This window comes from Malassezia japonica, chromosome 1, assembly GCF_029542785.1.
Source record: "Malassezia japonica chromosome 1, complete sequence".
NCBI classification, from domain to species: Eukaryota; Fungi; Basidiomycota; class Malasseziomycetes; order Malasseziales; family Malasseziaceae; genus Malassezia; species Malassezia japonica.
Genome location: NC_083370.1, coordinates 62,906 through 82,157, shown reverse-complemented (window position 1 = coordinate 82,157; position 19,252 = coordinate 62,906). Strand labels below are relative to the sequence as shown.

Below are 19,252 nucleotides of genomic sequence, written 5' to 3'. Positions count from 1 at the left end.
CCACAGACACCGATTGGTGAGCCTGAATTGCACCTCGCACCGATACCCAAACTTGGGAATCTCTTCTCCTGTCCATAGCACGTATACTCCGCTCCGCCTTTTTGTTTAGTCAGCCTCCGCCATGACGGCCGTGAGTCGGTACCTGCTTGTAGCGGGGATCGTCGCGCTGCTCTTGAATGCGCTGCTGCTCTATCGGAATACGTACGATGCGAAGAATCAGGTGATTTCTGCAGGGAGCGGTGCGGGCGTCGCGAATTTTTGGTCGCAGCGGCCCAGGGGAGCGTTTTATGCGCTGGTGCGCAACCGCGAGCTCGGCGCGCTGCTCGAGTCGATGCGCGACGTGGAAAGCACGTTCAACAACCGCGCGGATACGCGGTACCCTTATGTGCGTCGCGAGGCTAATTCAGGTGTTTCTCAACGACGAGCCGTTTACCGACCGTTTCATGCGGTACGTGCGCGCAGCGACCAAGGCCGACATCCACTTTGGCCTCGTGCCGGCAGAAGAGTGGGACGTGCCGAGCTCGTTCAATATGACCAAGGCCAAAGAGGAGTGGGAAAAGCTGGCTCAGCAAAATGTGCTCTACGCCAGGAGCAAGTCGTACCGCCAAATGTGCCGATACCAAAGCGGCTTCTTTATGAACCATGAGCTCCTCCGGAACTTTGACTATGCATGGCGCATCGAGCCGGGCGTGTCCTACTTTTGCAAGATGTCGGACGAGGACCCATTCCGCGTGATGCGCGATGGGAAGAAGAAATACGGCTGGGCCATTAGTCTCCGCGAAGAGTATGTCGATCTACTGACGCAGCCCACGCACCGTGCCGTCGCTCTACAAGACCGCGCTGCGTACGTCGCGCGACTCACACAGAATTCCGCAAAGAATACCCCCAGTACGCGAGGAACACGAGCATGCTACCGTTCTCCGTGCGAAAGTTTAACCAGGGATACAACATGTGCCGTACGTTGCTCTACTGACCCAGATTTTTGGACAAGTATGTAAAACGACTAACCCAGACTTTGAAATCACCGACCTAAACTGGCTCCGGTCGGAAGAGTACCAGGCCTACTTTCAGTACCTGAGCAAGGTACGTCGCGCGACTCACACAGACCAACGGCTTCTTTTCGTATGTGGTAATGCTAACGCAGCGAACGCTGGGGGGATGCGCCGGTACGCTCGTTGGCCGTCTCGCTGTTCCTGGAAAAGGACGAGGTACACTACTTTAACGAGATCGGTACGCGACCAGGCTTACCCAGGGTATCGCCATCCGCCGATCCAGCACTGCCCGATTGCCAAGCCGGGCAAATGCGCGTGTGTGCCGGACGACTCGCTCTGTACGTCGTGTGACTGACACAGCCGAGGAATACTCGCCAAGCAGGCTCAACTGCCTCTTTAAATGGGAACAGATCCACGGCAAGGATCCCGACATGGAGTACGAACGGCTGCGCGTTCTCGCGTTGGAAACGTAGAAAAAGAAATGCTATTTCAATTACCTAGGGACAGTATGGTCCCGGCCAGTAGCCACTGGCCATCCTATAAGCACATACGGGGGTATCTTATTTTTGCGCAGACTCCGAGACGGTCTCAGTCTCGGCCGTCGGCACCGCGGAGGAGTACGCTTGCGCATCGTTGTCCTCCTGCACCGTCACCACGCCGAGCTTCTTGAGCAGGTCAGGGGTCATGGTGCTCCGCGGGCCGTGGTAGTGGCGGCGCGCATAGACCACGTACCAGATCATCGCCAGGAGCAGCACACCCACCATGATGACCCACGAGTAGTTGAAGCCCTTTCCGGTAATCGGCAGGGCCAGCGGGATACTCAGGATCACGCACTCAAAGATCGTCCAGAGAATGGCAATAATGTTGACCGTGCGCCCGAACCAGCCACTGCCGAGCGAAAAGGGACCCGGGACGTACTGCACCTCGGGGTGGTTCGCAAAGATCTGGCGGCTGACAATCGGAACGAGATAAGAAAGGTCCATACCAAGCGCCGCAAGCGAAAAGATGGCGCTAATGGCGTAGTACGACGCGAGACCGAGGAGGCCGAGAAGAATGCAGGGGAAAATGACGAGCCACACTGCGTTCACCGTAGTGCCGGTGCGCTTGTTGATCCGGGCAAAGATGCCACGGTCGGGCAGACCATTGTCGCGCGAGAATGCGTAGAAAGAACGCGCGTTGGCCTGCACGGCCGTCGTCACGACAAAGAATGCGACGGCGCACACAAACGGCCAGACAACCAGGAAACCGACCTTGCCGAGGCGGTTCCAGATAATCTGCGCCATGGCAAGTCCACCCGGCCAGGTGTCCTCCTTCGCCATCGTGTCGCCCGAAACGATGATCATCACAATGTTGAGCAGCCAGCCGACCGCGCCGGTACCCAGCACGGCGACTATGATGGCAACCGGCGCAGCAATTGCCGCACGGTGCACCTCTTCCGAAATGTGCGCGGTAGCGTCATAGTCGGTCATCACGAACTGGACCGACGTCAGACCGAAGAAGAAGCACAGCGCAGTACCGCCCATGCCCGACCATCCGCTGGCCTCGCCCGAGTTCAGGTGGCCAAAGGTGTACCCAGGGCCGTTCATCTCGTGCAGAGGCGTGCACGCGAGCGTCGTAATGATAATCACAAACGTAATGCCAATGTTGACAATCACGTAGGAGCTCGTCATCTTGGCGAGGATCTTGGTGCCAAGACTGTTGATGGTGCCGTGCACAAAGAGCAGCGCAAAGTAGAGGCCGACCGTCTGGTTATTGGTAGCAGCGAAATTGCCATCGGTGATCACATAGACCCACGCGTAGATCATCATTGCCAGACCGTACTCGGAGCCCGCAATGCCTGCAATCTGACCGGTAAAGTTGAGCCATCCCGTGACCCACGCGGTGATCGCACGGTACTTGGCCGGGACAAGCAGGCCACTCGCCGAGTACAGACCACCGGACGACGGGTAAGCAGACACGAGTTCGGCAATCGACGTGCCGAGCGCCATGTTGAAGATCGAGCCCATGAACCACGCCCAGACAACCGAGGCGGGACCACCGGTCGTGAACGGCGTGTTAAAGGTCGTTGCGACCGACGAAACCAGGCCCATGATGGCAAATGCGTACGAGATCGTCGAGAAACTCTTAAATTCGCGCGCAAACTCCGACTTGTGTCCCATGCGCTTGGCCAGCTCGACATCGTCCTCGTTCAGCGAGATGTTCTCCACGGCAAGTTCCTCGTGCACAACATGAGGGACGGCATCAGCCTTGGCCTCTTCGGCCTTGGCCGCGTTCCGCAGTTTAAAAACGGGCATGGTGGGTAAAAAAAGTTTGGTTGCGTGCTGCTCCAGCGCAGGTGGAATCGCCCTATAACCAACCTAAGCACAGGGTCTCGGTATGCAAATGTATGACTAATCATACATAATCTGCAAGGCGGCGCCGGGGTGCACCACGACGCTTCATTTGTGGATCGCGATGCAGGGCCTACTGGGCGGCGTACGTTGCGCAGCTGTGCGCAGTGTGGGGAGACGCGTACCATTGCGTCAATCTTTCCATAGTGCACGGATCATCGCGCGGCAGGATCCTCGGCGGCCCAAGACGCAAGGCGAGCTCTTTGCCGAGCTGCTTCGCCAAGGCGCCGAGGAGCAGCTCAAGAAGGAGCGCATACAACAGCAGCAGTATGGGTACCAGCCGGTGAGCCGGTATCCTCGGCAGCAGCAGTACGAGGCATACCCTGCGCAGAATGCCGCCTCGCACGGTCAGCGCACGGCCCAAGCGCACCCCCGCCTCGTGCTGATCGTGATCGTGGCAGGAGGCGCAGGCGTATACTACGTGTTCAACCTGCACAAGGTGCCGTCGACCGGCCGTTGGCGCTTTATGGACGTCGGCATCCCGGAGGAGCTGCGTATGGGCCACCAGGCGTACGAAGAGACCATGCGGCAGTACCAAGGCCAGCTGCTCTCGCCGTCGGCGCCGGATAGCGTGCGTGTGCGCCGCGTCGCGAATCGCATCATCCAGGCGTGCAAGGAGCTGGACGCGGAGCGCGCGCCGCATGCGCCGCCCACGCAATGGTCCGTGCACGTCATCCGCGACTCCCAGCAGAATGCGTTTGCGCTGCCGGGCGGCAGCATCTTTGTTTTTACCGGCATCCTCCCGGTGTGCGAGGACGACGACGGCCTTGCGACCGTCATGGCGCACGAAATTGCACACCAGCTTGCACGCCACTCGGCGGAAAAGATGTCGGGCTACAAGGTGGTCATGGCGCTCGGCTTCCTGCTCGACTTGGTGGGCTTTGACGTGGGCCTGAGCCGCATCGCGCTGAACCTGCTCATGTCCCTACCGAACTCGCGCAAGATGGAGAGTGAGGCGGATTTCCTGGGTCTACGAATCATGTCGCAGGCATGCTACAACCCCGACAAGGCAGTGAATTTCTGGCGCCGGATGAACAAGGGCGAGGAGCACGGGGGCATCGCCGAGAGCGCGCAAGGGCTGCTCTCGACGCACCCCGTCAACAGCCGGCGGATCGAGCACATTAAAGAATGGGTATGTCGCGAGACTCATGGCAGCTGCCCAAAGCCGAGCAACTGTATAGATCGAGTGGGTGTGGCGACGCCTCGGCGTTTGCCGCCGCCCTGCCGTGGCAGCGTAGCTAGCATAGCGCGTCCAGGAGCGTCTGCGCCGTCGGGCGCTCGCGCGCCGAGAGCTGCACGAGGCGCGGCAGCCATTCCACGCTGAAAGCGTGCAGCGCCGCGGCCTCGTCGGACGGCACGCGCGCGAGCTCGGCGAGCTCCGGCAGGCGCCCCAGCAGGTCTTTTGTGCCGGCGTGCGGCACAAACGGAAACTGGTGCAGCGGTGGCTGAAAGTGCGCGGCTTCCGGCCAGGCGGCCACGTCGCTCGGCAGGCCCAGCACGCTGAACACGTCGCCGGCATAGCCGATATCGCCGCGCGATGCATCAAAGAGCGTCGCGCGACGCGTCACGTTCCGCGCCGCCCGGCGCAGCGTGCCCGGCGTGTGCAGCGGCGGCTTGGGCCAGAGCGCCTGCTCCCACGGCTTGAACCCGGTGTGCGACTCGCTCCAGTCCTCCTCGTCGTCGTAGTCGGCGCTTGGGACCTGCTCGAGGCGCGTAAAGAAGCTCGAAATCAGTACACCAAGCGACCACATGTCCGACTGCAGCGCATTGTAGCCGTGCTGCGGCGCAAAGAGGAGCTCCGGTGCACGGTACGCGCCGGTGCCCACCTCGCTGATCCGCGCGAGCTGCAAGTCGGTTTTGTGCTCGTTGGCGAACTGTGCCGCCTCGTGCATGCCCGATGACCAGGCGACGCCGAGGTCGATCAGGCGCACGCGGCCGTCGGCGCCGAGCATGACATTCGCGGGCTTCAGGTCGCGGTGCGCGACTTTTTCGGCGTGCAGGTACGCGACCGCGCTGAGGAGCTCGCGCATCGACTGCAGCACAAAGCCGGCGTGTGTACGGCCTTGGAGCAGCGCGGGCCACGCCTCGTCCTGCTGATCGGCGGCCGGAAACGGCGCGAGGCCGGGGTGGAAGCGTTCGTCGTCCAGGATAGCCGAAAGGAGGACGGGGTACAAGGGCATCGCAAGGTAATATACAGTAGTAAAAGAGTCGGGGGTCTCGGTAAACGCCGCAAGCAGGGCCGAGAGGTTCTCGTGCCGCAGGCGCTTCATCAGGTCGAGTTCGTGCTGGACATTGTGAGGAGGATTCTGCTCGTCGACGTCGACCTGCTTCAGGCACAAGAATCCGGGCACGCCGCCGTGGCGCTCTACGATATCGCTCTGGACGACCAGCGGGGCCTTGTGCACGAGGGAGCAGAGGCCGTGGCCGACGGGCAGCAGGCTCTTGGCATCAAAGGGATCGTCGAGCCTATCTGGCCAAGCCCAGTTAGTCATGTCCCTCGCGCAGCAACGACTTACCACATATCCGACGTATCCGTGCGCTTGGCAAAGTACTCGTCGAGCATGGCAAAGAACGCCTGCTTGTCTTTTTCCGTAAAGCGCGAAAACTCGATGTGCGTGCTCGCCGGCGGCTCATACGGCGGCACATCCTCTTCAGGCGCAGCCGCAGCCGCCACAGGGGCAGCCGCCGCATAGCCCGCCGGCTTGCTCCCGCCGGGCGGCGGCGGAGGCACCATGCGTGGGCGGGGAGCACCGCCCACCGTGCCGCTCGCACCCCCTCCGCTACGGAACGATGCGATACGCTCCTCGTACGACGAGTTTTGCGAGCGGTTTCCGCGCAGCTTGCTCATCTTGTCTTCGCCGAGACGATCAAACTTGTCGTTCAGGTCATGCCGCCATTGATCCCACGGCATCGTGGCAGGACACGGACCTGTTGCCACGTGGTGTGGAGGAAAAAGTTTCCACGATGGCGGACGAGTGGGACGAGCAGACGGGGTCCGAGCGCAGCGCGGACGAGCGTTCGGAGGAGGGACACGCGGAGCAGGAGAAGGAGCAGGAGCAGGAAGAGCTTCCGTCGACCTTTAAAGAGCTCGGCGTGATCGAGCCGCTGTGCGAGGCATGCGATAAAATGCACTTTACCAAGCCGACCGCGATCCAGGCCAAGGCCATTCCCGAGGCGCTGCAGGGCCGCGACGTGATCGGTCTCGCGCAGACGGGTAGCGGCAAGACGGCCGCATTTAGTATTCCGATCCTGCAGGCGCTGTGGGACAATCCGCGCCCGTTCTTTGCGTGTGTCCTGGCGCCGACGCGTGAATTGTCCTACCAGATTGCGCAGCAGATCGAGGCGCTGGGTGCGACGATCGGTGCACGCTGTGCGACGATCGTCGGTGGCATGGACATGATGAGCCAGTCGATCGCGCTGTCGAAGCGGCCGCACGTCATTGTCGCGACGCCGGGCCGTCTGCAGGACCACCTGGAAAATACCAAGGGCTTTAGTTTGCGTGGCCTCAAGTACCTCGTCATGGACGAGGCCGACCGCTTGCTCGATCTCGACTTTGGGCCGATTATCGACAAGCTCCTGCAGAATATCCCAAAAGACCGCCGCACGATGCTCTTTAGTGCCACGATGACGACCAAGGTCGCCAAGCTGCAGCGCGCCTCGCTGCGCAGCCCGGTGCGTGTGGAAATCGGCACAAAGTACTCGACGGTCTCGACGCTGCACCAGTACTACCTCTTTATGCCGTTTGCGCACAAGGACACGTACCTCGTCTTTCTCGCCAACGAGCAGGCGGGGCACTCGATCATCGTCTTTACACGCACCGTGAACGACGCACAGCGGCTCGCGGTGATGCTGCGCATGCTCGGCTTCTCGGCCATTCCGCTGCACGGCCAGCTCTCGCAGACCGCACGTCTCGGGGCGCTGAACAAGTTCAAGTCGGGGGGGCGCAACATCATGGTGTGCACCGATGTCGCGGCGCGCGGTCTCGATATCCCGGCCGTGGACTTGGTCGTGAACTTTGATATCCCGACGCACTCCAAAGACTATATCCACCGCGTCGGTCGTACGGCGCGTGCGGGACGCCAGGGACGCAGTGTCACGCTCGTGACGCAGTACGACGTCGAGCTCCTGCAGCGTATCGAGGCGGCGATCGGCAAGAAGCTCGCCGAGTTCCCGGGCGCAAACGACCGCGAGATGGTCATGCTTCTCTCGGAGCGCGTGGGCGAGGCGCAGCGTGCCGCCATCCGCGAGCTCCAAGAAAAGGGGCTGGGCGGCGCGGGCGGCGCGGGCAAGCGCAAGCGCCGCATGGCGGCAGGCATGGACGACGACCGCGACCGGGACGACGACGTCGTCCAGGCGGGCTCGTACCGCAGCAAGGCCAAGGGCGGCAAGAAGCGCAGGTAGTGTATTCATAGGAGCTCGTGGCTGGCTACAGAGAGCGGCGCAATAGGGCCGTCAACAGCGTCTTTGGAACGTGCCGTCCTGCGCGAGGCTTTAGGAGCAGCGGGTATTGGAATAGGATACGCTGCGTCGTTGCTCTGTCCGGCACGCCAGCCGACTTTACGTTCTTTCCATGTTCCAACGCTTCGCTTGCGCACAATACATACAATGCTCTATCTGGAAACGACGCCGCTCTCCTTGTAGGGGTATTCCAGCGGCGCATCGTCCTTGCGCCGCCACAGCTTCTTCTTCTTGCCGTCGGTGCCGGCGGCCCACACCTCAACGCAGTGCTTCGCCTTGAATTGCCGGATGAACCGGGGATCCCACAACTCAGACGCAATGCCGAGGTCCTTGCAACAGCGCATCAGCGCATTCGACTTGGCGCCTTCGCTCGCGGTCGACACGCCACTGGGCCGGAAAAACTCCTGCTCGCCCTTGGCGGTCGACACGAAGCGCCCCATGCACACCAGCGCCCAGTCACGGCTCACGATGCCCTGGCCGACCTCGAGGTCGCCACGGGGCACGAGCCCCCAGCCGCCCGGCCCAAAGGCACGGTTGAGAATGCGGCGGTACTTGATCTCGGGCAGGTACAGCAGCCCGTCGGGCTTGATTTCGACATCGTCCTTCTCCAGCGGCTGCACAAGCACCCTCGCCGCCTCCTGCGGAAACGGGCGCAGCCCAATGCCTTCAAAGCCGTTGCGCCAGTCGATCTCGGGCGCCGGCGGCTCTTCCTGTGGCGCCGGCGCGTCGTCGTTCTTCGGCGCCGCAGCGCGCGGCGGTGCGGCAGCACTTGGCGCGGCGCGCGCAGGGGCACTCGCCGGCGCCGCAGCACGCGGCACAGCGCTCGACGCGGTACGCGTCCATGCGCGCACTGGCACGGACCCACGCAGCATCGTCAGGAGGTAGAAAACGTCACGTGTTCAGACGCCGGCTGACTGCGCTTTTTTCCCAACGCGCTCCTTGTCGTGATGCGTGGTACTGGAGCGGAGGCAGCGAGGAGGTCGGTGCGCGTCGAAAGTGACGTGCCCGACGTGGAGCGCGCGCGTGTGGTAGACGACGAGGAATCTGTGGACTCGCACACGCTCGTCGCAAAGGAGCTCGGCGTTTCGACGCAGTACGAGCGCCAGGTGCTCCTCGTGAACAAGACTATCAACGAGGAGATCGGCTTTGGCGCATTCCAGATCAAACTTACGTTCCTCGCCGGCTTCGGCTGGCTGGCGGACAACATCTGGTTCGAGATTCTGGCCATGACGCTCCCCCAGGCCAAGCTGGAATTCACGCCAAAGCACGTCGCGTTTGCAACCTTTTCTCTGTACGCCGGCCTCTTGGTCGGCTCGACCTTCTGGGGCCTGTGCTCCGACATTATTGGGCGGCGTCCGTCGTGGAACATCTCGCTGTTCATCTCTGCCGTGTTTGGTGTGGCCGTCGGCGCCGCGCCGCACTTTCCGGCGATGTGTGTGCTGCTCGCGATACTCGGCCTTGGCCTCGGCGGCAATCTGCCGGTGGACGGTGCGATGCTCATCGAGTACATCCCGGGCCCGTACCAGTGGGTGCTCACCTTCCTTTCGCTCTTTTGGTCGCTCGGCCAGCTGTTTGCCGCGGTGATTGGATGGGCGTTCATCACAAACTACCACTGCACCTCGGCGGACACATGCACCTGGAAGAACAACGCAGGCTGGCGCTACTCGTGGTTCCTGCTGGGCGGCGTCGTGCTGCTCATGTGGGTGATCCGCTTCTTTGTCTACCCCATCCCCGAGTCGCCCAAGTACCTGCTCGCGACGGGCCGCGTCGAGGAGGCGTTTGAAGTGATCGAGTTTATCGCCAAGGAGAACAAGTGCAAGACCACACTCACCCTCGAGAAGCTGCGCCTCGCCGGCCTCGGCCACACGGTCGACCTCGAGACCGAACCGGAGACCAGTACCGAGGAGAAAGATGAAAAAGACGCGACGACGCTCCAGGTGCGAGTCCCCAAGCCGAAGCGCAGCATGCTCGCCGAGTCCTTTGCGTGGAGCGACGCGATGCGCCCCAGCCGGGTCATGGCGACCTACCGCGCGATGCACCGCTCGCCGCTCAGCGCGCTCTTTGCATCGCCCAAAATGACGCTCAACACGCTGCTCATCTGTGCGTGCTGGGGCGCGATCGGTCTCGCATACCCTCTGTACAACTCGTTCATTGCCATCTACCTCGGCCACGCCGGTGTCTCGGACGGTGCCAACTCGCTTTCCGACCAGTACCGCCAACTGGTCGAGATCGCGGCGTGCGGTATTCCCGGCAGCATCTTTGCCGCGATGATGGTCGAAGTGCCCTATGCCGGCCGCCGCTGGAGCATGGCCTTTTTCACGGTGCTCACCGGTGTCTTTTTGTTCCTCTTTACCACCGCCAAGACTTCCAGCGCAGTGCTTGGCTGGAACTGCGCAGCAAGCCTTACCCAAAATGCCATGTACGCCATCCTCTACGCAATCACCTACGAGGTATTCCCCGCCCCTCAACGGGGCACCGGCGACGGACTCTCGATGAGCACCCAGCGCGTGTTTGGCGTGGTCGCGACGCTCATTGCCGTGTATAAGAGCGAGGAGTTCGTCGCACCAATTTATGTGTCCGCGTCCTTCTTCCTGCTCTCGGCACTCCTTATGCTTTTCCTCCCCTACGAACCCCGCGGAAGGGACGCCCTCTAATTGTATCATAGCCGGTTGCACCATCGAATGTCACGTGAAAATAATCCCCGAGGTTGTTCCACACCATGATGCTGCTGGGAGCCAAGCGCGTTACGGCTCTGCCGAAGCAGGCCGGTATGGCCCATCTCTTCTCCACGTCTGCCCGTGTTGCTGATGCTGCGCACAAGGTCGTTGTCGTCGGTGGCGGCACGGCCGGTCTCACCGTCTCGCACCAGCTTTTGCGCTCGGGCAAGTTTGCGCAGAACGACATTGCGATCGTCGAGCCGTCCGAGTGGCACCACTACCAGCCGGGCTGGACGCTCGTGGGCGGTGGCCTGACGTCGCGCGAGGCGCTGCGCCGCCCGACCAAGTCGCTGCTCGATCCCAAGATCCAGCTGTACACCGACAAGGTGTCGACCTTTGCGCCGGAGCAGAACCAGGTCTCGACCCAGAGCGGCGAGAAGCTGACCTACGAGCAGCTCGTCGTCGCGCCGGGCTTTGAGATCACGCTCGACGACATCCCGGGCCTGCGCCAGGCCCTCGACGACCCGGCGTCCAAGGTCGCCTCGATCTACACCTACGACTCGGTCGACCAGGTCTACGGCAAGATCAACAAGTTCAAGCAGGGCCGCGCGATCTTTACGCAGCCCGCCTCGCCGATCAAGTGCGCGGGTGCGCCGCAAAAGATCATGTGGTTCGCCACCGACCTCTGGACCAAGGCCGGTCTCTACAAGCCGCACGACGCCAACTCCCCGATCCAGATCGACTTTGCCACCGGCCTCCCGGTGATGTTCGGTGTGCCGAAGTACAGCGAGGTGCTCAACCAGCTGCGTGAGGAGCGCGGCGTCGGTGGCCTGTTCCAGCACAACCTCGTCGCGATCGAGGACAATGGCTCGACGGCCGTCTTTGCGCGCCCTGACGGCGAAAAGGTGCGCCTGCCGTTTGACTTTTTGCACGCGACGCCGACCATGGCGCCGCCTGCGTTCCTCAAGAACTCCAGTCTGGCGAACGAGGCGGGCTACGCCAACGTGAACCAGTCGACTTTGCAGCACATCCACTACAAGAACATCTGGGCGATCGGCGACGCCTCGTCGCTGCCGACCAGCAAGACGGCCGCTGCCATCACCGGCGAGGCACCGGTGCTCGTCGATAACCTCCTGCGCGCGCTCGAGAGCAAGTCGCCGATCGCCGACTATGACGGCTACACCTCGTGCCCGCTCATCACCGAGTACGGCAAGGTGCTCCTCGCCGAGTTCAAGTATGGCGGTGTGCCGAAGGAGACTTTTGCCAACTTTGGCCTCGACCAGGCCAAGCCGCAGACGGCCTTCTACTACCTGAAGAAGGACTTCTTCCCTTGGGTGTACTACAACAACTTTGTCAAGGGCACGTGGGCCGGCCCGAAGGGCTGGAGCTTTGGTCGCCGTTCATACACGACCAGCGCGCTGAACCGCCCGCGCGCTTTCTCGACGAGCACGGCTGCGCAGCGCAACGCGCCGGTGCGCCGCCCGCGTGATCCGCTCGACAAGGGCGAGGCCGCCCGCTTCCCCCTCGCCACCGGCGAGACGTTCATTGCACGCACCCCTCCGACGCCCGAGTCGAGCCGCGCGACGGTCGAGGGCGCCGACGCGCTGTTCGAGAGCGCCAACGAGTCGGCCTCGCAGCAGCTGCCGCCGCTCCTGCGCAAGCAGCACCGCCAGGCGCGCAACGCCTCCAGCACGCTGAGCGCTGAGCAGATTGCGCAGGTGCAGCAGCTCCGTGCGCAGGACCCTTTTAAGAACACGGCCGGTGTGCTTGCCAAGCAGTTTGGCTGCTCGCCGACCTTTATCTCGATCGTCGCTCCGGCGCCAAAGGAGGTGCGCAGTGCCCGCCGCGCCGAGACCGAGCTCAAGCGCGCCACGTGGGGTATGAACAAGCGTATCGCCGCTGAGGAGCGCCGCGAGCGCCGTGCACTCTGGTAGAGCATAGCAGCACGAACCTATACGAGAATGGCGTTGGGTCGGCGGGAAACCCGAGCAGCGCAATGAAGCTTCTCCTTTATGTAGGTTCGACCACCTTGGTGGTGTAGAAGCGGAGGCCCAATAGTATAGTCGTATTATACTCCCTTCGGGAATAACTGAAACCCTCAGGGGAGCCCTGAGTCTGGGAGAGGTCCCGGGTTCAATTCCCGGTTGGGCCCAAATTTTTGTTCCAGGTCACGGCGAAATTCGCGCTTTTTTCTTACGCCCACGTTTCTCCACTTTCGGTGCACGTCGGGGTTACTTTAGGTGAAATCTGCATGTTCATGCAGCTTACGAATGCCAAGACGGAATGCCTCGAACCACGAGAGCCAATTTCGCTATTTGGGCGCTAAATTCACGCTGAGCATCGGGATCAGTCTTGGCAAGCGTACGGAGCAAACTATTCATGATGGGGTGCGCCCTAGATGAGGCTGTGCGGGGCGGGAGTGTATGGATGTACATGTTCGTGATGGGGCCGTTATTTCGTTGCCGTGGAGAGCTTGTCCGCGGAAAACCAGCGGTCCACTTGCTCAATGCCCGAAGGGCCCGTAAGTTGAATGTCGCAAGCGCCACAGCTGTTGCAGTCCGGCTTCGTATCGGAAGGGCGCGGATACAGCGATGACGGGCGGTTTGATCGTAGCGTATGTTCGTAGCAGCCTGCACACTTGCAGTTCGGGCCACAGGTGCACGAGGGTTTGAACGGGCGAGACATGTCGGCGGCCTGCGCAAGCAAGCTCATCGAGTCCTGCTTGGGCCGCTTGCTCGGGAGATCGACCTCCGCCACACGGGGCCGGCAGCATCCGGCCGTTTCGCGCTTTGGCGTCGGCATCGCGGGCAGGGCAGGCATGATCGGCCTGGGCATATATTGCGGGGCGGAGCGCGCGGCGCGCGCTGCGTTATTCGTCGACTCTTTGCACGCATCGGTGCACGATCCGCACGAAGGGCTGCAGTCGTTCTCGGCATTAGGCTTGCACGACGCAACGCCGTTCGAGTCAAACGTATTTGTGTTGCAGCAGGTGCAAATGCCAGTCGTCTTGCACCGGCACGGGTTCAAAAGGTTCGCAAAAGAAAGAGGAGACGCGGCCGAGGCGGCCGACGTCTCCCGGGTATCAAGGCCAGGCGCAGGCGCCGTAGCCACGGTCGCCGCCGCCGTGTTCGGCTCGGCGGTCGCTGTCTTGCCCTTGGCGTTGCCTGGCCGAGCGTCACAGATACAGCGAGTGTGGCGCCCTGTGCGTGAGCGCTTTTCGCGGCAGGATTGGCACTGCGACAGGGGGCGACCGCGCCGCTTGACCACTAGCAGAGGGCCCTTTGATCCGTCCTGGTGCTTGCATGTTGAGGCGCGGTGGCCTTGAATGCAAGTGGCACAAGCCAGCTTAACGGGTTGCTGCTGCGGCTGATTTGGCTGAGGCGCGAGCATCGAGTGAAGGAGGGTGGGGGGTGGGTTGAGTGGCACTGCCTTTTAATCAACCTGGTTTGCCAAGGCCTAATGTGCGCACAACGCCGACGCGGTGGGGCGGCAAATGCGCGCAGAGTTTCTGTGCCAATCACGCCGCCGTGCCAAGATTTCGAAAATGCACCCGGGTTTCACGGCGTTTGGCGAAAACCCCCCGATGCATCACGTGCGAAAAAAGACTCCACGCGGCTGCGTCGCCTTTCACGATGGAGGAAGAGGGGCGTGCGCCCAAGATCAAGAACCGCGCGCCCGCGCCGGTGCAGATCACTGCGGAGCAGCTTCTCCGCGAAGCGCAAGAGAATCAGGAGCGTCCTAGGCGCCAAACGGCGCGTCATCGCATCGAAGACTATGAGCAACTGGAAGAGTACCGCGCGCGAAAGCGCAAGGAATTCGAGGACAGCGTGCGCAAGCTGCGGGGCAATGTGCGTATTTTTGCTAACATAGATGGTTGCCTGGATCCGGTACGCGACATGGGAAGCGAACCAAGGCCTGATGGATCGCGCTCGCTCCGTGTTTGAGCGCGCGATCGACGTGAATCCCCACCACGTCCCGCTGTGGCTGCGGTATACCGAGCAGGAGCTCAAGATGCGCAACGTCAACTTTGCGCGCAACCTGTTTGACCGTGCCGTGTCGATCCTTCCCCGTATTGACCAGCTGTGGTACAAGTACGTCCACGTCGAAGAGCTGCTCGGCAACGTGAGCGGCACGCGTGAAATCTTTGAGCGCTGGATGAGCTGGGAGCCGGACGAGCGCGCGTGGAACGCGTACATTGCCTTCGAGGTACGCTACAAGGAGATGGACCGCGCGAGCGCCGTCTGGGAGCGCGCCGTGACCTGCCACCCCGAGCCGAAGCAGTGGATCCGCTGGGCGAAGTACGAGGAGGACCGCGACGACCTCGACAAAGCGCGCAATGTGTTTCACATGGCGCTCGACTTTTTCGGCGAGGACGAGGCGGCGCTCGAGCGTGCGCAGACCGTCTTTACGGCGTTTGCCAAGATGGAGACGCGCCAGGCCGAGTACGATCGTGCGCGGATGATTTACAAGTATGCGCTCGAGCGGCTGCCCCGTGCCAAGAGCGAAGGTATTTATGCAAGCTACACGCGCTTCGAGAAGCAGTTTGGCAACATCAAGGGCGTCGAAGATACCGTTACGCAAAAACGACGACTGCAGTACGAAGAAGAAGTCCAGTCGGGCTTGGCCACCAACTACGACACGTGGTTCGACTATACGCGCCTCGAAGAGGAGTCCTATCGCACGCTCCTCGAAGAAGGCGCGCCCGAGTCCATGCTCGAGTCGTCGCGCGAGAAAGTGCGCGAAGTATACGAGCGTGCGATCGCCGAGGTGCCACCTGCGAACGAAAAGCGCCTGTGGCGGCGGTACATTTACCTGTGGCTGCGCTATGCGCTCTTTGAGGAGGCGGACGTCGGCGACATCGAGCGCGCCAAGAAGGTGTACGCGGCAGCGGTCGCCGCGGTGCCCCACCGCGAGTTTACCTTTGCAAAGCTCTGGCTGGCGTATGCCTACTTCGAGGTGCGCCGCATGGACCTCGCGCTCGCGCGCAAGATCCTCGGCACGGCGATCGGCCTTGCGCCGAAGCAGAAGCTCTTTGCGGGCTATATCCAGCTGGAACTGGAGCTCAAAGAGTTTGACCGCGTGCGCAAGCTGTACGAGAAGGCGCTCGAGTGGGACCCCTCGAGCTCCAGCACGTGGGTGCGCTTTGCGGAGCTCGAGCAGAACCTCTACGATTTGGAGCGTGCGCGCGGCATCTACGAGCTCGCCATCGCCCAGGCCGAGTCGGAGCTGGGTGGCCTGGACATGCCGGAAGTGGTGTGGAAGGCGTACATCGACTTTGAGTTTAGCGAGCGCGAGATGGAGCGTGTCGACGCGCTGTACGAGCGCCTGCTGGACAAGACGGGGCACGTCAAGGTGTGGATCAGCTACGCGCTCGGCAAGATGGCGGCCGCGATTGCCGCCGAGGAAGACGAGGACGCAGACGCAGAAGAAGAGGTCGAGGCGCAAGGCGAGACCTACGCCGTCTCGCCCGAGCAGCAGGCCGAGCGCGCTGCGCGCCGCGAGCAGGCCGCCAAAGAGACGCGCGCCGTCTTTGCGCGCGGCTACGAGAGCCTGCGCGACCAGGGCCTGAAAGACGAGGTACGTACTTTCACTAACGCAGCGTGTGGTCCTTCTCGAGGCGTGGAAAGCGTTCGAGGTCGAGCACGGCGACGAGGAGCGCGTCCAAGCCGTCCAAGAAAAGATGCCGCGCGTCCTCAAGAAGCGCCGCGAGATCCCCGGCGGCGACGGCGCGATGGAAGAGGTACGTTTTTCTCTCTCTCACCCAGTATTACGATATGGTGTTCCCCGACGAAGAGGCCAAGAACAAGCCCGCGATGAAGCTCCTCCAGATGGCGCACGCGTGGCGCGCCCAGCAGGCGTCGTAAATAGCCTTGTACCTCCACACGTTTCCGCCATGTCGGCGAGCGGGGCGGCGTTTGCGCCGCAGGCCTCGAGCACCGGTGCGCCGCCTGCGTACGCCTGTGCGCCGGTCGACGAGTGCATGCCGTGTCCTGAGGACCACGTACGTGTGTGCGCTGACGCAGCTTGCCTATCCCTACTGCCGCCCATACAACAACCGCCAGGCGGTGCAGTGCCTTGCGAGCGACGGCGCCTTGGTCGATGGCTGGAGCGCGTGCGGCAAGTTTATTGGTGCAGAAGTGCGGCACTATGGCCAGTTTGTGGTGCGTATCCCTTCTAATCCAGTTTCTGAATGTGCTCCTGGTCGTCGCGGCGCTCTCGGTGTACGTCTGGCGGCAGGTCTACCAGACCCGCAAGTTCCACGGGATGCTCTACCACCGCGTGCACGGGCGGCAGACGCGGCGTGCGCCTGCGATGCAAAATTAGTCGCTACGATGTATTACAAGCACAATGCATTACGCATACAGGCCCCAGGCCCATAGCGTAGCCCAGATGCCGAGTCCACTCAGAATCGGGATCGAGAGGTTGTCGTCGACGCCCCCGAGATCGAGCGACTCGGTGATGCCGGCAATGAGGCCGCACACGAGGTAGAGCAGCACCGGCGGCATCGTCGGCACGCCCGCACGCAGCGCCTCGGCCCTGGCCAGGAGCGACGTGTCGCGCGCGACAAAGCCCTGGGCGAATCCGGCCCAGCCAGAGTGCAGCGGCCCCGGCGCGAGCGCCGTGCCAAAGGTTGCCACACCGTCCGGCGTCCAGCTCAGGCCCGACGCACGCTCGCCGAGTGCCGCGACGCGCGTGCCCCAAAAGAGGTAGGTCGTCAGCGAGCCGGTGACTACCGCCGCGAGGAAGCCCGCGAGCGACTTGCGGCGCGCAAAGAGCGGCGCGGGCATCGCGGGCGTCTTGCGGCCGTACAGGCGACCGAACGTCGAGGCGCACGGGTCGCACCACGAGAGGATCATGATCGAGATCGACGCAATGTCCTCCGGGAAAAAGTGCAGCGAGGCAATGACGCCGACCAGGTACCACACCACGCCGTTGACGCGCTCCTGCGGTTAGTTGTACGACGTACCCGTTCGCCCGGGCGCATCAGCGCGCCGAGCACCGACTCGTAGATGCGCTCAAACGCAGGCACGTTGAGACGCAGCAGGTCCGCCGACGAGATGATCAGCAGCAAATAGAACAAAACACGGACGATCGCCGCGAGGTCTACGTGAAAGACATACAGCCCCAGGACAAAGAATCCGATACTGCAGTGCAAAATCTTGCGGGGAATCTCCCACTTTACCACCCAGTACTCCCACGCCCCGTTGCGCTTCGGCGTGGCAGAGGCGGCGCGCACATCGCTGGGCTCGGCCACCACGGGCGCACCACTCGGCAGCTGCTGCACCGCCTCATGGTAGGAAGGCGTGCGCGCAAGCGCACGCAGCACCGCAGCACCTTTCTCTAACGAGTTGGAGCGCTGAGGCCGGCCGATTGCAGGCTGCGCCGTCTCGACCATCGCTGAACGCGCCAGGCCCCAGGGGCGCCTCCCGCCCAACGACACACATCTCGGCCGAATTACTCCACCGCGTCGAGCGCGCGTCGCAGCGCGGCAAGCGCCGTACGCACGTGGTCGGGCACCGCGTCGGCCTGCGCGGAAACCGCGTCGAGCGCAGGACGCAGGTGCAGGTCGATCTGCGCGCGCGTCGACTGCGAGGCGGCGCGGCAGGCGGCGGCCTCGGTATAGAGCTTGGTATACTTGGCATTATGCGCCGCATGGAGCTGGGTCAGCGTCGTGACGTACAGATTCGGCAAGGGTCTGCGTCAGTAACACAACGTACATAGTCGGGTGCAGAGTAGCCCAGCGAGCGTGCAATGTCCGCAAGGGGCTCCGGAGGAGCCAGCGTGGGCGCGTGCGTAGTGAGGGTCTGCGTGAGAAAAGCGACGTACGGCAATGCGCTGCTCGAGCGCCTCGACGTCTTGCGCAGACGCGGTGCGCTCGGCAAGCTGTGCCTCGAGCGACGTGACGGTCGCCGAGGCAGCCGCAAGGTCGGCACGCGCCGCGTCGCGCTCGGCGCGCACACCCTCGATCTCGCGTTCGAGACGCACACGCTCGTCGTGCGTGCGCTGCTCAGAGACACGCTGCGCCTCGTGCGCGGCATCCAGCGCAGACTTGTGCTCGTCGTGCGCTTTGGCGAGCGATGCGTGCTCTTTTTCGAGCTGCTCCAGGCGGTCGGTCGCGTCCTGGGCATCGGCATGCTGGCCGTGCGCCGCGTCGGCCTTGGCCACGGCCTCGTCTAGGTCCTGGGCGTGCTGCGTATGCATCGCGACAAGCTGCTCGGCAAATGCGCTGTGGCTCTCGGCAATGGCGCGCTGCGTATCGTCGAGCTCCGACTGGAGGCGGGCGATGGTGTCGTGCAGCGCAGCAACGTCGCGGCCGGTGTCGGGCGGGGAAGGCTCGCTGGTAGTAGCTTCCGGTGTAAGTTCGTTCGGCAGGGGTTCGTTCGGCGTGGATTCGATCGGCGGCTCGGCAGCGGCAGGCACGTCTGTGCCAGTGGCCTCGTTGCCTGCGGATCCTTTGGGCCCCGAATCGTCCTGAGCATCATTCTGCTCGTCCTTGGCGTCCTCGCGCTGTCCTTTGGCGCCCCCGCTGGTGTCTTTGGGTGCCGGCGCATCCAGGGCCTCGTTGCCCTGGCCCTTGTCGGCGCGTGCATCGTCCCTAGCATCGGTAGCCGCCGGCGCATCCTTGCCACCTGCGTCCACTCCTCCTTTCTGCGCCTCCCCCCGTCCGGCGCCCTTCTGCGCGTCGTCGCCTTTGGGCCGTGCGCCGCTGCGTCCTCGCCGTGAGCCTTTCGCCATGAGCAACCCGCTCAGGCCA

At 62.8% G+C, this 19,252-nt stretch overlaps 12 protein-coding genes and 1 non-coding gene across 13 annotated transcripts; 8 read left to right on the top strand and 5 right to left on the bottom strand.

Moving 5' to 3' along the window:
* Positions 1–121: 121 nt before the first annotated feature.
* Positions 122–1,465, top strand: MJAP1_000050 (uncharacterized protein; the record flags this gene model as incomplete). Its single annotated transcript, XM_060264022.1, has 9 exons — positions 122–385; positions 408–784; positions 807–844; positions 867–956; positions 1,013–1,083; positions 1,106–1,122; positions 1,145–1,230; positions 1,253–1,330; positions 1,353–1,465. The coding sequence occupies 9 exons, from the start codon at positions 122–124 to the stop codon at positions 1,463–1,465; spliced, it is 1,134 nt and encodes a 377-aa protein (XP_060120005.1).
* An 87-nt stretch (positions 1,466–1,552) lies between these two features.
* Positions 1,553–3,286, bottom strand: TPO5 (polyamine transporter tpo5; the record flags this gene model as incomplete). The annotated part of the gene is made up of 1 exon (XM_060264021.1): positions 1,553–3,286. One exon carries the CDS (start codon positions 3,284–3,286, stop codon positions 1,553–1,555), a length of 1,734 nt encoding a protein of 577 aa, XP_060120004.1.
* A 160-nt stretch (positions 3,287–3,446) lies between these two features.
* On the top strand, positions 3,447–4,563 carry OMA1 (metalloendopeptidase; the record flags this gene model as incomplete). Its single annotated transcript, XM_060264020.1, has 3 exons — positions 3,447–3,467; positions 3,552–4,498; positions 4,548–4,563. 3 exons carry the CDS (start codon positions 3,447–3,449, stop codon positions 4,561–4,563), a joined length of 984 nt encoding a protein of 327 aa, XP_060120003.1.
* Positions 4,564–4,620: 57 nt separating this feature from the next.
* Positions 4,621–6,293, bottom strand: MJAP1_000047 (uncharacterized protein; the record flags this gene model as incomplete). The annotated part of the gene is made up of 2 exons (XM_060264019.1): positions 4,621–5,848; positions 5,899–6,293. 2 exons carry the CDS (start codon positions 6,291–6,293, stop codon positions 4,621–4,623), a joined length of 1,623 nt encoding a protein of 540 aa, XP_060120002.1.
* Positions 6,294–6,346: 53 nt separating this feature from the next.
* Positions 6,347–7,783, top strand: RRP3 (RNA helicase; the record flags this gene model as incomplete). Its single annotated transcript, XM_060264018.1, has 1 exon — positions 6,347–7,783. One exon carries the CDS (start codon positions 6,347–6,349, stop codon positions 7,781–7,783), a length of 1,437 nt encoding a protein of 478 aa, XP_060120001.1.
* A 209-nt stretch (positions 7,784–7,992) lies between these two features.
* Positions 7,993–8,712, bottom strand: MJAP1_000045 (uncharacterized protein; the record flags this gene model as incomplete). Its single annotated transcript, XM_060264017.1, has 1 exon — positions 7,993–8,712. One exon carries the CDS (start codon positions 8,710–8,712, stop codon positions 7,993–7,995), a length of 720 nt encoding a protein of 239 aa, XP_060120000.1.
* Positions 8,713–8,787: 75 nt separating this feature from the next.
* Positions 8,788–10,494, top strand: MJAP1_000044 (uncharacterized protein; the record flags this gene model as incomplete). The annotated part of the gene is made up of 1 exon (XM_060264016.1): positions 8,788–10,494. One exon carries the CDS (start codon positions 8,788–8,790, stop codon positions 10,492–10,494), a length of 1,707 nt encoding a protein of 568 aa, XP_060119999.1.
* A 65-nt stretch (positions 10,495–10,559) lies between these two features.
* MJAP1_000043 (eukaryotic sulfide quinone oxidoreductase) lies at positions 10,560–12,431 on the top strand (the record flags this gene model as incomplete). The annotated part of the gene is made up of 1 exon (XM_060264015.1): positions 10,560–12,431. One exon carries the CDS (start codon positions 10,560–10,562, stop codon positions 12,429–12,431), a length of 1,872 nt encoding a protein of 623 aa, XP_060119998.1.
* Positions 12,432–12,545: 114 nt separating this feature from the next.
* MJAP1_000042 lies at positions 12,546–12,649 on the top strand. The gene has a single exon. It is a non-coding gene; the product is annotated as a tRNA-Pro (tRNA).
* Positions 12,650–14,129: 1,480 nt separating this feature from the next.
* On the top strand, positions 14,130–16,361 carry CLF1 (NineTeen Complex (NTC) component; the record flags this gene model as incomplete). Its single annotated transcript, XM_060264014.1, has 4 exons — positions 14,130–14,345; positions 14,368–16,074; positions 16,097–16,237; positions 16,263–16,361. The coding sequence occupies 4 exons, from the start codon at positions 14,130–14,132 to the stop codon at positions 16,359–16,361; spliced, it is 2,163 nt and encodes a 720-aa protein (XP_060119997.1).
* A 29-nt stretch (positions 16,362–16,390) lies between these two features.
* On the top strand, positions 16,391–16,821 carry MJAP1_000040 (uncharacterized protein; the record flags this gene model as incomplete). The annotated part of the gene is made up of 3 exons (XM_060264013.1): positions 16,391–16,498; positions 16,521–16,658; positions 16,681–16,821. 3 exons carry the CDS (start codon positions 16,391–16,393, stop codon positions 16,819–16,821), a joined length of 387 nt encoding a protein of 128 aa, XP_060119996.1.
* Positions 16,822–16,850: 29 nt separating this feature from the next.
* Positions 16,851–17,893, bottom strand: DGK1 (diacylglycerol kinase (CTP); the record flags this gene model as incomplete). The annotated part of the gene is made up of 2 exons (XM_060264012.1): positions 16,851–17,441; positions 17,465–17,893. 2 exons carry the CDS (start codon positions 17,891–17,893, stop codon positions 16,851–16,853), a joined length of 1,020 nt encoding a protein of 339 aa, XP_060119995.1.
* Positions 17,894–17,952: 59 nt separating this feature from the next.
* MJAP1_000038 (uncharacterized protein) lies at positions 17,953–19,233 on the bottom strand (the record flags this gene model as incomplete). Its single annotated transcript, XM_060264011.1, has 4 exons — positions 17,953–18,156; positions 18,179–18,193; positions 18,216–18,302; positions 18,325–19,233. The coding sequence occupies 4 exons, from the start codon at positions 19,231–19,233 to the stop codon at positions 17,953–17,955; spliced, it is 1,215 nt and encodes a 404-aa protein (XP_060119994.1).
* Between the last annotated feature and the right edge of the window lie 19 nt (positions 19,234–19,252).